This window comes from Nanorana parkeri, unplaced genomic scaffold, assembly GCF_000935625.1.
Source record: "Nanorana parkeri isolate BGI_ZX_2015 unplaced genomic scaffold, ASM93562v1 scaffold659, whole genome shotgun sequence".
In the NCBI taxonomy this organism is placed as follows: Eukaryota; Metazoa; Chordata; class Amphibia; order Anura; family Dicroglossidae; genus Nanorana; species Nanorana parkeri.
Genome location: NW_017306927.1, coordinates 775,167 through 792,562, shown reverse-complemented (window position 1 = coordinate 792,562; position 17,396 = coordinate 775,167). Strand labels below are relative to the sequence as shown.

The window sequence follows — 17,396 nt, the reverse complement described above, 5'->3', positions numbered from 1 at the left end:
TGGGTTGAATCCTTTAAATACCTGGGAGTGGTGATATCTGGCTCTTCCCAGGATTTCCTGAAGCTGAACTTGCTCCCGATTTTGGGTGACATGAAGCAGAGACTGAAGGCATGGGCGAACTTACCTCTGTCCCTATTAGGCAGGATCAATTTGGTGAAGATGAAACTTTTGCCCAAATTAACATACATTTTTCGTAATTGTCCCGTATGGATCCCAAAATCTTATTTCCATCAGCTGAACCAACTAGTATCATCCTTCTTGTGGGGCACTAAACCTCCGAGGTATAAACTAACGACCCTAATGCGCCCCACTCTTCAGGGTGGACTAGCGTTACCGGACTTCTATAAATATTTCCTAGCAACCCAAATGGTCACGGCCCATTGGTGGCTCTCAGCCGATGTCACCAATTCCTCGGTTGTGTTGGAAGCTGCAGTCCTGAACTCAGTGGAGGCACTAACCGGCCTGCTGTATAGGGGCCAAAAGCCCCTTATCCTCTTAACCCTTTCATGCGCACGACCATCAAAGTATGGCGCACGGGTAACTCCTGGTGCTCCAGGAAGGCCCTGGAAATTTCCCCGAATACCCCTTTGTGGAAAAACCCCAACCTGCCCCATTTCCACACGGTCCCTGATCCCGCCTTTTGGGCAAAACATGGTGTGAAACGGATCTCGGACATTGTGGAGTCCTCTTCCCTGATCTCATTTGAAGACCTAACCGGAAGGAGGGCTATCCCCCCAAATGCATTTTTCGTTATTTACAACTCGCCCATGCCTTCAGCGCTCAATTTCCAGGAGATGGGATTCGCCTGGGAGAGTCTCAACTGGAGTCCCTGGCTGGGACGGAGAGACTGAGGAAGCCCGCCTCCTGTTTCTATAATACCCTGCAAACCATAACTTCCTCTGGCCTGCTCACATTACAGACTAAGTGGAGGGTGGACGTCCCAGACATGGATGAGGAGGACTGGGAGGAAGTATGGGATGCACCCTTTAAACAACTGGTCGCCATAAGGTTAGAATGGTGCAATTTAAGATATTGCACAGAGCCTACTTTACACCTCACCGCTTACACAAAATGAATGCGTCCATCTCCCCGTCCTGTTGGAGATGCACGTGTGATGAAGGTGGGTTTTTTCATGTATTCTGGGAATGCCCCCTCATCAAGCTCTACTGGGGCTCCACGGTAGACTATATCTCAAGAGTCACCTCATTGCCACTCACACCATCACCGAGATTGTGCCTGCTGGGCCTGGTGGAGGATGTAGCTCCGACCAGGTCGGAACGCATACTGGTGGGCCTCACCTTGTTCTATGCACGCAAAGCTATTGCTATGTACTGGAAAAAGCCGGCCCCGCCGGAGTTGTCCTTTTGGAAAAAATTAGTGAATGATAACCTGCCTCTATACCAGGATACGTATGCTAACAGGGGTTGCCCAGGGAAATTTCATAAAATCTGGGATAGCTGGCTGGAATGCACTAATTCGGCTGCTGATCTAGATGCCTGCTCCTGAGTAGGAATTAATGCCCAGGATGGAAGGCTCCGGAACGATCTAGACAGAATCCGACCTGTGGGTCCAGAAGATATAGGATCGCATATCCAATGACCTCCTATCTAGGCCAGGCCCTCTGGCTGTTATGTGGAGGGGCTGTGAGAAGACCTAGCAAGGCCCATTGAGTAATGATTCCCCCGCCTGAAATGTAGGACCGGAACTGTATTGTTTTGTTTGATTTTTCTTATTTTGCTTCTTGTTTTCTTGTTTTATTTTCTTTTCCACGGCTATTGATGCCGTAATGTTATGTTGAATGCACTGCTATGCATGGTGCCACCGATGTAAGGCACAAATAGCGTGCACTGTTGTGATGTATGTATCAAAAACCAATAAAGTGTTTTGCTAAAAAAAAATTAAAAATTAAACCGTAAACTTACACATGACATTGACACACTTAACGTTTCTGCTACAGTGTGTGCATTTACAAAACAAACCAACGTACCATTATAAAGAAATAAAAACCCACCGACACGATGACCCACTTGCAATATGTTTTGTTTACTTCTGCCCGACCTGTGACGCTTAGTTTACATCAAGCTACGTAAAGGTGTATAGCTTTTAGGTTAAAGCGGGATTAGAGTTAACTGCATTAGTAAAATCTTATTAATGACGGCTCCAATTAAATACATCATCACAAATGTTTTTCTACTTGAGCTCCACTACTGCTGGTAATATTTGTCACAATGAGTCCTGGTGTCTGGTCATAAACGTGGGGAGCAAGAAGCCATGGAGAAAATAATTAAGAAGGTAAACTTGTTGCTACACCATACACCTACTTTTCCTAACCTAGCAAATGTAACAATTATCTTGCTCTGGTTTGATATCACTTTCTTTTTCTATACTATGGGGGGAATTTATTAACGAAATTGCGAGTGTTTGAATTCGCATATGGTCGCATGGGATATATTTGACGCACTTTGCGCCAGATTTATGTTGCTAGTGTATGTTGTTCGTAAATTAGATTAAATAGACTGCAGGAATGAAGACTTGTAACTCAAGGCAAGAAGCTTAACTGTCGCTTCTTGAAGAAGTGGTCATAGGGAGTTCTTAAGTTGCGATTGTCTTGTTAGGTGATGCGCTGGTTTATACAGCCGCAGGACAAGCGTAGATGTAATCGGTTGCGAACTGTCGCAAAACAGGCGCAAACATTAGCAATCTGGAAAATAGTGCACGCTCAGGGCAAAACAGGCGCACATCTTTACAGGAGCTGCCAAACATATTTGCGCTTAAATTAAAGTGATCGAAGAGGATAAAACAGTCACAATTGCGTTAATGTATACGTAAGATTTTTTTTTACATATAGTTTACATTGAACACCTGTAAAATGTAAAGCTGGCACTGAGTCTTGTTGATCTATTAAAATTGCCTGAGCCAGCGGCATGGAGCAGATTATATTATGTTTTCTAGTATACAACTGATTTTTCTAATCCTAAATCTATAGCACTGATTTATTTAAACTAGAGGAAGGAATGTTTTTTTTGTGTGTGACATCAGTTGGAGTGTCTAGTAGTGTTTTTTCAAAATAGTACAGAAAGTGTTCAGAGCAGATTTTGACCCATCTATGTGTTAAAACTTTTCTAAACCCTAAAAAAAGAGGAACTACAGCATATTACAGCTTACCAGTCCTTAGGGCTAGTTCACACCAGCCACAGTGTGTTCCGGTCCAATTCTGCCCAGAACACACTGGATCGCATTGTGGCCGACTCACTTTGTTGTGGGGCGAGAAGGGGCGTGGCAGTGCATTAAACTCAATGGCACTGTAGCCACTCCCTCAGGCTGCAATGTGATCAGCCGCACGGGAACGCAAGGCACATCCCTGCGGTCCGGTCCCAAAAAATGCTGCAAGCACTATTTTTTTTTTTCTGATCTGAACGCAGACATTGATGTGCCACACGTTCCCGTGCAGCCAATCGCATTGCGGCCAGAGGGCATGGCTGCTATACTGGAATTCTATGACAGCTACTGATAGACTTTGTATACAAAAGTATAAAAGAAACCATTCCTTTCCGAAGCATGCCAAACACTTTTTAGTAACAACTGCAGGAAAAATGCATTATTATCTGTATATGTTTTGACCGACCATGTTCTGACTGCTAAGGATGTATACCCTACGCCATGACAGTTGTAGGTTAAAACAAGATGATGCAGCCATGTGCTTGTTTCAAAATGGAGCAGTCATCATTCCTCTTAAGTAGAGGTGTTTTTGGTGGCTGTAAATCCATGTAAACATTTCTAGGAAAGCAGCAGCGCTGCCTCCAAGTTCTGGAGCTTATCTGTGAGAATAGGATTTCTGCAGAGTGATTAAGAAAGGAAAGTGGTAGGACATCGGTAAAATGGAAAAAGTGGTCTAGACATGTATCACATGAGTTAAAAATCGTTGTTCAATCCCACAGGGGATCCAGTGCACATAGGATTCGGTCCTGTTCAGATCTGTGCAGTATTTTGTAAAAAAAAAAAAAAAAAAAGGACATTTGTTTTCTATTTTTGCTAGCACTGAAGCCACCTTCCCCTCTTTTTATTCTAACATCTGCAGCTCTGCTATCTAATCATGCAGCCATGTGCCTCTTCTTTACCCCTCTGCCATCGTCCATGTACTGAAAAGACTTCTTTCTATAAGTAGGAAAGACTGAGCCAGGCCCAGTTGCCAGCTTCTGTCACTACCACTACTACTACTACTACTACTAGAAAAACCTGAAAAATAAAACTTGCTTTGCCCTGTAAAAGGAGAAACATTTTCACAAGGCATAATTCAAGTCATCCTTCTTTTAAAGAGCTATAGGGGCCACATGTATACGAACACTTCACCACACCGGCACCTGTAGCTCTTAAAGAGAGCAAAGTTTTGAATTAGAGGTGCACCGAAATTTCAGAACCAAACCGAAATAAAAAGAAATGTCAGGCCGAAACCGAAAATGTTTTTTTTATTTAATTTGTTTTCCAAATTTTTTATAAACTTCTTTTTAATATTTTATTTTTATTCATTTTTTTTTATTAAATATTTTTTACTTTTAGGGGCTTCTAAACAGAGCGGCAGTGTGGCTGTCTCCACCCCCTCTGCCGGACTGTGACAGGAGGCTGAGCGGTGTGGGAGGAGAGACGCCAGCCGCTCACATCGCTCTCCTCCCTTGGCGCTCGTCAGGCTGTCGCACTTTCTCTCCTGCCCGCTGGGACACAGAAAGAAAGCAGGGATGCGCCGCTGTATCGGCAGAAAAATGGCACTTTCGGCATTTAGCCAAAAGTCCCATTTTCGGCCAATATGTTTCGGCGGCCAATATATCGGTGCGGCCCTAGTTTGAATCACTGTCAGCCGAAAAAAGGGTTGCCCTAGTTTTATTTTATTTACCAAATTGATAGGGTCACTTTAAAAATCTTAATTTCAACAGATTTGTCCTTCGATAAGTAAACACTGCTCAAATGGGATTCACTGTGAAATATGGCCTATGACAGCTGTAACTAAAGTGTGAATAATTTAAAACATATGCATGTTTGCATATGCGGGGTAAGATGGTAGAGATAACATAAAACATGGAGAATTAATGATGTATTTTATTAGGGCATGTTTTTTAACATGTCTTATTTTCTCTATTTTATCTGTATGTGACATGACTATTTTGATTTCCCTTTTGATTTTGTTATTTCTATTGAAAATTAATAAAATATTTAAAAAAAATATGTATACCCCAAGAAAAAAGAAAAATTACAGTAACAATTCTTTTTCTTTTTTTATTCCCTAATAGGTGAAAGCCTCATTGCGTAAACAAGTTGTGGTACTAGGGCTTGATGGATCTGGAAAAACAAGTGTCCTAAATTCCTTAGCAGCTAATAAAGGGAGATTTGTCACAACACCTACAGCAGGTGTTAATGCAATGTGTGTCAACAATGGAACCTCTAAAATGGAGTATTTGGAAAGTAAGTTTTATTGTTTGTGAGCTATCATAAAGGCAACTATTTATATTCATTCTTCTTACTGTTAAATGTCGCCTTCTCCAAGAAGATGAACATCTTAAGTTAATGTACTCATATAAGCATATGTTATGCTGCTTCTTTTCACCATTCTTTCACCTGTTGAGATGAAAGAGGACCTTTGTTTTTTCCGTCAGTGTTGGGAGAGGTGTCACTCTGCAATTTAGACACATGCAGCTGCTCATCCTCCCTGGCTCTGACGTCACCCAAGGTCCTGGTGTGGTCTAAGGAAGCCTTCCGCAATATGCATTGACAGTGTCTGCAGATCATGTGAGGCTTCCCTAGTCCCTGCAGGACCTTGGTTAATGTTCCCTTTCGCTGTCCAGTAACAAGCTTGGGCAACACCCCGTTGCCTATGATAACTAACTACAGCAGCGAAAATTAGGTTGTCTGCCTTGTCAGACAGGGCTGTACAGTGTGGCAGTGCTGTGCTAATTGTAAGGACTTATTTTCTGTATGTATTCTATCAGGGGGATTCCCCTTCAGTTCCTGTCCCCAAGACACAGCAGTAAATAAGAAAAGATCTCTCCAAATCATAAGCTTTAGTAACCCTTCTTAGACATATGTCTGTGATGGTTCTCATTCATCCAGGTCATGGTATATCTGTAAAAAATAAGTCAAGGCAACTGGAATTGCTGTATTTTTCCTGAAGACGTTTCACTGGTCATCCAACCAGCTTTTTCAATTCAGAATGACTTGTACAAAAAATTATCTGGGAATAAATATGGTGAAAGTTTCTTTGTGTTCAACTTCTTAGACAGTTGTCACACGTTTACCCATTGCAATATTTCTCCTCACTTCTTGTTCCTGTTTTGTTCCAAATTGCTTGGATTTCCCACAACATACCAGACACAGCAGTCACCGGGACAAATAGGGAGGGTGAATCTCCCCAGCGAGGACACAGGCTACAAAAATACTTGTCTGTGGTTCTAAAACTTTCACAATCTATCCAATAGGGATGCGCAGATACCAGTTCAGATACCAGTGCCGATACTTGCCATTTTCACGAGAACTACCAGGGTTGCAGCGGTTGCAGCTGGGACCTAGCTCTGGCGCTTCACCACTGTCCTGAAATCATTCGTCTGTATTGTTTTAGAAAAACTGTCACATGACAAAAAACAAAAATGTATCAGTACTTGCAAAAATGGTATCAGTGCATCCCTTTTATATATACGGTATTTACATAGTATTTGAGGTTGAATAAAGACAGAAGTCCATCAAGTCCAACCTATTGCTGATGTGTGCATATGTATAGGTCCATGTATTATCTCGTTCTTAATACCTGTACCCCTGTATATTACGGTCTCCCAGGAAATCGTCCAAAAGCTTCTTGAATGATTCCATACTCTTAGCTGAAATCACTGCTGGTGGCATCGAGTTCCAGACCCTAACCGCTCTAACTGTGAAGAACCCCCTTCGCCCCTTGTGCTGGAATTTTTTCCCCACCAATTTTAGGTGGTGGCCTCTAGTCTTTTTAATGGAGATAATCGTAAAGAGTTTGTTGCTAATGTTGCTGTCACCATTGAACATCTTGTACATGAAAGTCATATCCCCCCTTACTTCCAACTTGAACATGTTTAAATTTAGTAGCCTTGTCTCATAGCTCTGGTCCTCCATTCCCTTAATTAGTTTGGTTGCCCTCCGCTGGACTCTTTCCAGCTCAAGGACATCCTTTCTGTGGACTGGTGACCAACACTGGACCGCGTACTCCAGATGTGGCCGAACCAATGATCTATAAAGTGGCATAATTATAGACTTGTCTCTGCAATACATTCCCTTCTTAATACAGGACATTACTCTACTTGCTTTGTTTACAGCAGCCTGGCACTGCAAGCTATTAATCAATCTGTGGTCTACAATGACCCCCAAATCTTTTTCTATTTCTGACTTCCCTAGTGGCATACCCATGGTTGTATAGCCCATTTGCTTATTTTTAATTCCAAAGTGCATTACTTTGCATTTATCGACATTAAACCTCATCTGCCATATATTTGCCCACTATAAAAACAAGATCCTACATGAAACCAGGATGGTACAAATCCCAGGAGGTCCGTGTGCTCCTTACAAATGACAGCTGCCTCCTAACTTCTGCATTTTTCTCTAGTCTAGTCTTGGAGCTCGAAAAGTATCTGTTCTTGTACTTGTACCGAGTACGGTTCTTGGTATAGGTGCATCCCTACTATCCAGAAGAAAAAGAGTTCTGGTTTTAGACGTCCTGACTTATTTTTAAAGTATTTTTGTTTGTGTGTGCTTGTTCATAAACAATTGTTACTTTATAATTGATTAAAGGGAGATCTTATTTACATACATCTACACTTAATATCACAATATTTTCATGTCTAGGGGCATCATGTAGACACTTTAATATTCCAGCTTCCATGGCTTGTTCACACCAAGCGTGTTCCGGGTAACAGAGCAGTTACAGACCGGATCAAAACTGCGTCCAATGTATTCCAATGGTGTTTTGGTGCTCTAGTTCACACCGCAGCAATCAGTGCCAGAGCATGTAAAAAAAACTGCAGCAAGCCCTATTTTTCCTGCTCTGGTACGCATGCAAATGCACCAAAAACGCATGCAAACGCACTGAAATCCCATTTTAAACTAAAAACGGCCTGGAACGCATAAACGCAGTATAAAACACTGAACTGCGTGTGCAGAAACTCATGCAGATCTGGTCTGCATTGGGTGTGAACAAGCCCTTACTGTAGTTATTTATAAAGCAGGAAAAGGCTAACTAGAATAAAATTAAACTGGTCTTTGAAATATGGGAACAAATGTGAAGAATTTTAGAGAGCTGGTTCATAAGTGGCACACATAGAGAAAAAGGTTTCTTGTGTTCACTGCTTTTACGGTGGTGAACTAGTCTTTTCATTTTATGTTCTAAATCGCTACCAAACCAGAACTTAGGAAATGACCCTGAAAAACACTGAAAAATGGGGTTGAACCATTCACTACACTACCCAAAATGAAAAAAAAAAATCGTTTTAGCTATAAATATACTTTAAATTTACATAGGGAGCAGTTGACCTGCCAAAAGAGTTGTAAAGTCATGTATGTGATTATTTGAGCTGTATGTCCTAAAGCTGTGAGTGACTTCCCCTGCGCTGTCGTCCAATCAGAGTAGGCCCAGTATTCATTGAAAAAAAAAAAACTTAAATGGCCAGTGTGCCAAGCGCACAGCCCGCTGTGTTTTAACAATGGAGGAGAAGTTGCTCAGCACAGCGGCTGTTCCTGGAACCAGAAGACTGCTGTATGTCACTGTAGTAGTTGCTGTAACATGTTCAGTACTCCAATGTTTTACAATAACGGCCCCAACACTATGGAGGATTTATGTCACGGACCACCTACTCTTTGACTATGAACAATATTACCAATTCTTAACATATTTTATTTTAATCACATCAGCTACATCTTCAGTAGTTAAATAAAGTTCAGAAAACCCTAACTTTGTAGTGTTGCTATTTTACCAACAGTTGGAGGAAGCGAACATCTGCGTCCCTACTGGAAAATGTACCTCTCTAGAGCATTTGCTGTCATTTTTGTTGTGGACTCTGCAGATCACGATCGCCTTCCACTTGCAAGAATACACCTACATCAACTGATTCAGCAAGATGCAGTTATTCCATTAATAGTTCTTGCTAATAAACAGGTATGGTCCAGTTCTTTTCTTTTATATTTCTTTTGGATGTGTTTTAATACAGTAATCCATCGCTAGATCAGCTTTTGGCTTCATAGTTACATAGTTAGTCAGATTGAAAAAAGACATTGAGTTCAATTAAGCATCAGATATTTTTGATCCAGGGAATATCCGATTGTCTTATGGGATCAGGAAGGAATTTTGTTTCGTCTGTTGGGGCAAATTGAACCATAGCGCCCACAATTACCCACTGTTGGTCCAGAGGAAGGACAAAAAAACCCTATAAACCATGGTTCAATTTGCCCCAACAGACGAAAAAAAAATTCCTTCCTGATCCCATAGGACAATCGGATATTCCCTGGATCAAAAATATCTGATGCTTAATATACCTATAAGAACTCAATATCCAGTAATATTCTGTGCATTTAGGAGTACATCCAGATTTTTTAAAACAATTAACTGAGCTAGCTAGGACAAGCTCCTGGGGGAGTCTGTTCCACATTTTCACAGCTCTAACTGTGAAGAATCCTTTCCATATGCAAAGGTTAAACCTCTTTTTCTCCAGATGCAAAGAGTGCCCCCTTGTCTTTTGCAGTGGCCTTAAAGTGAATAATGTGGCAGCAAGCTCTTTTATATAGACCATTTATGTATTTATATATGGTGACCATGTCCCCCCTTAATCGCCTCTTCTCATGAGAGAACAAATTCAGGTCAGCTAATCTTCCCTCGTAGCTGAGCTTCTCCATGCCTCTTATGAGTTTGGTCGCCCATCGCAGCACTTTCTCCAGTTCCACAACATCCTTTTTGTGAACTGGTGCCCAAAACTGAACTGCATATTCCAGATGAGGTCTTACTAATGCTTTGTACAGGGGCAGGATGATGTCTCTGTCTCTGGAGTCTATACCCCTTTTATTACAAGAAAGTATTTTGCTTGCTTTAGAAACTACAGCTTGACATTGCATGCTATTATTGAGTCTATGATCTACCAGAACACCCAGATCTTTCTCCATCATTGACTCCCCCAAACATACTCCCCCTAGATAAGTAATGTAAAATATAAATCCGCGCTACTGGATAATGCCACTAGGGGTCACTAAGCCACTCCAACAATACAAACCAACAGTTTGAGCATTGATTTTATGGAAACTAGAGAGCGCTAAAGGACCCCAACCTAAATTATTAGCACTCATTTAATAATTTAGGTTGGGGTCCTTTAGCGCTCTCTAGTTTCCATAAAATCAATACTCCCCCTAGAGTGTATGAAGCATGCATGTTTCTAGTCCCCAAGTCCATAACTTTTCATTTATCAACATTAAACCTAATTTGCCAAATAGATGCCCAATCATACAGTGCATTCAGATCTGCTTGTACGTTGGAGACATCCTGTAAGAAGACTTTGATCCCTTTTTAAATGGTCAAACAATAAATGTATAAATGTCTGCCCTTTTACTATATCTGTAAAAAATAAGTCAAGGCAACTGGACTTGCTGTTTTTTTCTTGAAGACGTTTCCCTTGTCGTCCAACCAGCTTTCTCAATTCGCCTTTTTACTGTTCCAGCAATGCCATTATGCCAGTCAATGTCAGGATAGTTAAAATCTCCTATTAATACTACTGTCCCCGCCGTTGCAGCCCTTTCTATCTGTGAGCTGAGTCTCTATCTCTTCATTAACGCTGGGGGGCCTGTAACAAATTCCAACAATTGCCTTTGCATTATACATACCAGTATACAACTCCACCCATAACGCCTCAGCACCATCACACTCACCATCAATAAAGTCCTCTTTCACACTCACTTTTAGATTACTTCTCACATAGAGACAAACACCGCCACCTTTTTGTTTTACACGGTCTCCCCGAAAGAGAGCATAGCCAGGAATAATAACAGCCCAATCATGTGAAGAACCAAGCCAAGATTTAGCAATACCAATTATATCTTAGTTCTCATGCACCAAAGCTTCCAATTCAGTCTGAATTTGATGATTATAAGATTAGTTGTAATGCAAAAGCCAAGGATCCTCTTTTGCCATAACTTTGTTCTAATTCATTAGAGATGGTAGATGCATTAGGGCCCGCACATATTTACATGTTCTTATTTGAATGGTATCTAAAGAAGCAGACACTGACAGGGCTATTCATAGAAGGGTGAACAGTTTGGAGAAGGCAGGAGAAGTGAACAATCTAGGACTGTGGTGGCAAACCTATGGCACGCGTGCCAGGGAGGGCACGCGAGGCCCTTTCTGCTGGCACGTGAGCCCAGCTTCAGGCCCCAAAACATTAAGGCAGCCGAGCTGTCTAATGTTGACGGGGAGAAATCGGCAGGCGAGCGAGCAGGAGGAGAAGGGGGACGGAGCGGCAGGGGGTGGAGACAGAGGGAGATGGGGGCGGATATGAAAGGAGACGGGGGACTGAGCGGCATGAGACAGGGCCGAACACAGAGTGAGATCGAGGCGGAGATGAGAGGAAGTGAGGAGACGGAGCAGCATGAGACAGGAGGCAGAGACGGGGAGATGGAAGAGGCCTGTGAAGACTGAGGCAAAGGCAGAGACCGCGATGGAGGAGGCGTCGCCAAGGGGCCAGTCGAGTGGCGAAGCTGAGATTTTTTCAGGCCTAAAATGTGGAATATAACATGGGTGCAAAAAATGAAAAAAGGGCCTCAGTCATGAAGGGGTTAAATAATTCTCCAATTCAGCTCACTTTCCAGTTCACCTATTTTGGCCTAGATTGGTCACTTCTCCTGCCTTCTCCAAACTCTTCACCCTTTTGTGAATAGCCCTGCAAGGCTAAACCTTTGTACAAAATACACAGTACAGAGTGTTAAAATAGAAAACATAATTTTACCTGATACTTTTCTTATGTTTAGGGAAAAAAACAATGTTCTTTTTTGGTCTCAACGCTCCCATTCCCTTATGTTTAGAATTGGCTGAAGTCACTTATTTTGCTCCCACTCTAGGACCTGCTCACTGGAGAGTATACTGCCTGCATGGTAGTGCAGAGGGAGAGCATTAATGAGAACCCTGAGCCTAGTGAACATATGTAGGCTCCACTTCAGTCTACACTAACTAATTGTATGCTACTACCCCCTCTCCTTTAGACTCAAATGGGAATGCACCAATACTGATACTAGTATTGGTGTTGGTACTCATGCTGGTACTCATACTCACCCAAATGCTCCCGATGCTTATCCCGATACCGAAACCTCTGGTATCAGGAAGGCAGGTGGCGAGTCATTACACGCCGCCCAGCTTCCTGGTTGGCCGGAGAAGCTGGCTCCATGCTCCGTTGTCAGCAGGGAGCATGGAGCTGACTTCCCTGGCCAGAAAGCCAGCTTCATGCTTCCTCGTCCAAAAAAATTGGAGAACGGAAGCGCCACTACCTGGCGCAATAAATATGATGAAGCCGGGTGAGAGGGAGAGGTGATGTACTCACCTATGATAGGTCGATCATTCGCTTTTACGAAGGCCGTGAGATGGAGTGGAGCAGTGGTGGGGGTCCAACCCCTGCATGTAAATTAATACTGGCCTGAGTATAAGAAACCAATGTGGAACATTGATATATCACAATTGGCGTCAGCCCCCATCACCACGATATTGTGTAAACTATGCTTATTGGCTTTGTGGGCCTCCCACTAATACCCTGTTTCCCCGAAAATAAGACCTACCCCGAAATTAAGACCTAGTACTATTTTTGGGAATTGCTAAAATATAAGACCTACCCTGAAAATAAGACCCTAGATGTGACCATTCCCAGGGCCGGTGGTGGCATAAGGGGGAACTTGAAGAGAGGAGAGAATCAGTGGCGCCAAGGAAGCCAGCGCTAGAGGAAGCGAGGCGGCAGCGGAGGGAGCAGAGCCGCATAAGCAGATGTTTCCTCTATAGCGCCGCCTCCTGTCACAGGCGGAGTGATACCAGATGCACTCCGCCGGCGAAGAATCCATAGTGAAAGCGCGCTTCGCTCATTCTGGTTACCAAATTGCTCTTGGAAAGGTATGGCACCCCTGATTGCCCTGATCACCCTATTCTTAACTTTGCCATTTTGGATTATTTCATTTGGATTTGCATTAACTTTGGGTTGTTATACATAAAAAAAAAAATAAGACCTACCCCAAAAATAAGACCTAGTGAGCTTTTTTGAGCTAAAAAAAAATATAAGACAGTGTCTTGTTTTCGGGGAAACAAGGTACTGGCCAACCCGCTTCCTTGCGCATGTGCAGTGTTCTGGCTATACGCAGCCTAGGACTAGCAGTACCACTGGACACCTCCTGGGGATCACCTAGAGGGAGTGTAATCATTGGGAGGGAGAAACAAACTAAAGCAGGAGGACTTTGGGTATGCTCGCTGGTGGGTAAAATGTATAAAAGAGGACAAATGGTTAAGTTAGAAAATTCAAACCAAATACAAAATGGGAAAAACCAATTTGAGAATTTTCATATAATTAAATAAAAGGTCACAAAAAAGCAATTTAAGAAAATAATCATATCCTAAACAAAAGTCACACTGCTGGACAATATAATAAATATCCCCACAAGGGGCACACAGTTCAAAACCAAATGCCTATGAGAAGCTAGCCTAAAAAATAAAGTGAAATCAAACCAACCGAAGAACAAAGGCAGCACTGAAAAAACACAATAAGGAAAAAAATATTTCTAATAAAACTTGTGCAAAAATAAAGCAATCAATAAATAAACAATATAAATACACAAATACAATATCTGCAACGTATTTGTGTTCCAAATATTAAGCATTAATAAACAAATGTCCTTATTGATTGTAAACAGTGAAAACAGCCCCATGTTTCTATTACCGTCCTATGGTCCATAAGACGCACCGACCATAGGACGCAGGGAGGTCCGGCGCGCCTTATGGAGCACTCGACAGACTGTAGCTTCTGACACAGCTTCTATGACAGAAGCTGTGACAGAAGCTGCAGTTAGTGACCGCTGAGAACGGTCTCAGTGATCACACAGAGCAGACGAAGAAAGTCCATTCTTCGTCTGCTCTATGGTTATCTCGATCGTCGCCGCTGCTCGGTTTTAATACGGGTGATCTCATTAGATCACTCGTATTGAACGAGCAGTGGCTCCTGCTGCTGAACTTGATCGCCGCTGCTCGGCTTCAATACGAGTGATCTCATTAGATCACTCATATTAAACGAGCAGTGGCTCCTACTACTCGCCCGGCGCCCGAAACTGCATGTCTCGGGCGTCGGGATTCGCTCCATAAGACGCAGGCACATTTCCCCCCTCCTTTTGGGGGGAAAAAAGTGCGTCTTATGGAGCGAAAAATACGGTACAAATATCCACGTGATGTATATGATGAACTATTCAATACATCGCACTCAGTTGGTGGATAGCCTCCTCTTGTAAAACTGTATTTACTTCAGACATAGAGAATAAAGCAGGAGCTTGCATAAAATGATACTGCTTTATTTAGAAAAAAAAGAATCCACAAGAAATTCACACACATTTTAGAAGCACATATGTTGCACTACACATTAACCAGCATGAAATAATAACTCCTTACATGACTTATGATGCCCACAATCCCTCCATACCGCAGGAAACTGACGTCGCAATGACGTTTTGGCCTTACTAATGGTGTTCCTTTTTTCAAATATTCTATGTTCACATTTGTTTGTGTGTCATTTTTCCTTAAAGAAGGAATCCACTGTGGTTCAGAAAAGTTGAATTGCAATTGTGACTTATGCAATGATGCATTAAAGTGACACTAAACTCAGGAGTTAAACCCTAAAAATGCATCCGTGTACCTTAACTGTTAACTAGAATGTATCATATTTGTGTATCACTCAGCTGTAGATGCTCAAATCATCTCTGAATTGGTGCTGACACTGTCCTTCCTTCTGGAGGGTGGCTACTTTTGTTCCCCATGGTCCCTGTGTGTGTTGTAAAGTAGCCACCGCTCCAAGCTCACTCCTGTGATGGACTACAATCTCAATACAAGTTAGTAAACTAAATGTGAGATTCTATTACATCATGGGAGTGATCTTGGAGTGGTGGCTACATTACAATACACATAGGGACCATGGGGACCAAAAGTAGCCACCTTCCAGAAGAAGGACAGTGTCAGCAAAAATTCAGAGATGATTTGAGGATCTATAGCTGAGTGATACATAAATAAGATACATTTTTGTTAATAGTTAAGGTACTGGAATGTATTTTTAAGATTTAAAGGAGAACTATAAGGTGAGTGATTTCCACTCATCCTCATAGTTAGAGCCAACGTGTGACAATCTAATTGTCACACGTCGGCTCTATTGATCGGGAATTTGGCGAACACATACTGTCGCTCGCTCACTTTCTGATCATCTCACACCACAAGGATTTCCCACACCTCCCCTCTCTGATCCTCCTGCGCTGAATGGAGGAACGGACGGGGCAGGGGGCGGGCACAGCAGGCTCTGCCTCTAGATAGCTGTCAATTAGCTAGCTGGCTGGATCTCGACAGTATTGCCGGGATCCACCCCAGCTGCGGAGCTCTAAATATATAGCGAGCATTAGCGCGCTATATACTGAGCTTTGGGTCACGGGAGGACATTAGTATATGTCCTCCGGTGACCCTGAAGAGAACTATGGAATCAAAAGTTTACCCCATTGGTCTCTTTTAAGTCCTGAGTTTTGTGTGACTTTAAGAAAAGGACTCTGCATGAAGAGACTGGTGTTGTTGGCACCATATGCATGTCGTCAGTCTTCCCACAGTTGCCACAGTCTTCCCTGTAGTTACCAGGACAGAAAGTGAGCAGAATCTTTCCAATGCAGAAGCAGACATCAATCAACCTTTTTTATCTGCATCCCTTATAGATTCTCCTTACTTCCTAGTACCAGAACAGAAGCTGAGGAGGAGTCTGCCGGACCCTCTAATTAGACCCTCTAAGAGATTAATCTATTCAAGACAAAAAAAAAGCCTTTGGCATGGATAATATTTAAACACAATATGAATCAATGTTTGTTACATGTTTTATTCCTCCCTCCCCTATCTTGTTGTATGTTGGTGTCAATCAGAAGTAACAATCTAGTCTTTCCTTTTCTCAATAGGATCTAAAGAATGCATACCACATCACTGACATTCATGAGGCTCTTGGGTTGTCAGATATTTGTGAAAACAGGAAGCTCTTTTTAATTGGGACTTACGCAGCAAAAGACGGGTCTGAGGTTTCTTCTGGAATTCTAGATACAAAGGAGTTTCTTGCACAGCTTCTTTCAGAAAGTTCTGCTAAAATATCTTAATTGCACTTGCCAAAGCTTAGCTGAAGTAATCCAAAGTACTTTGCATTTTCACTGTGTAAACTAGATCTATCCTTTACTGAACATACTGTCTTAGTAATATATTTTTAAAGGTCACCTTGGAACTTGTCTTTAGGAAGTGGTGATTATTGGCTACACAATAGATAGTTAACTGAAAGTGATTTCATATGTTACTTATTCATTTCAGCAAAGAAATTGAAATACAATATTTGCTTGAACAGAACAATCATGTTCATGATTTCTAAACTGTCAGCTGTCAAGGAGATCAACATAACTTATTTAATATGCTGGGCCTTCATGTATCAAATTAATCTGAATAAGACATATTGGTGTATTTTGGGTTTAATTTTGAAGAATGGTTATAGAAAATTGAAGAATCTTATGGACAGGTATGAGTAACACTGACATGTCAGACACTTTAAAAATGTTTGGTCCACTGTATTCCTCTCTCGCTTTCACACCTATTTTTCTATTGAAACTGATTAAAATATATATATATATATATTGTCCAATTTTAAAAATGCTAAATAAATAGACAACTTTTTGTGAAATCCAGAGTTTTGTTGCTTTGTTAAACATCAATATCATGTATACTTATTTAAATGACTCCTGCCTACAATCTACATGTTAATATTCTTCAGCATGATGCCCCATGCTGGTGGAATGTCAATCTACTATATGTTGCTTTTTGGAACTAGACGTCTGCAGCAGGGCAGACTCCTAATTATGAATCGGTGCTGTCATTGATAGCACTGCTCTCTCACTAATGTTTGAAAACCACGCTAATTAGTTTGTGATCATGTGATCACTGTTACCCCATTATAGTGTTTATATGGGTAACAAAAAAAAATTGACTCCTGCAGTAAGGTCCCTCCCACAGTGCAGTAATTAAATGCTCATTTTTGTTTGGGGGAACATAAAAAGCAGTAATACTTACCTTACCCCTTCCCTGTGATGATGTCAGAGTGCCTGCAACTGACAGAACACCAAAG

General features: G+C 41.9%; 1 protein-coding gene across 1 annotated transcript in view; it reads left to right on the top strand.

Annotated features, from left to right (window-relative positions):
* ARL9 (ADP ribosylation factor like GTPase 9) overlaps nucleotides 1-16,498 on the top strand; it is a 29,827-nt gene extending 13,329 nt beyond the window's left edge. Inside the window, exons 3-5 of the mRNA XM_018563364.1 lie at nucleotides 5,283-5,454; nucleotides 8,982-9,157; nucleotides 16,195-16,498. Of these exons, the coding sequence (XP_018418866.1) occupies nucleotides 5,283-5,454; nucleotides 8,982-9,157; nucleotides 16,195-16,386 (540 nt within the window). The 3' untranslated portion in view covers nucleotides 16,387-16,498. The remainder of the gene's footprint in view (nucleotides 1-5,282; nucleotides 5,455-8,981; nucleotides 9,158-16,194) is intronic.
* Nucleotides 16,499-17,396: the final 898 nt, after the last annotated feature.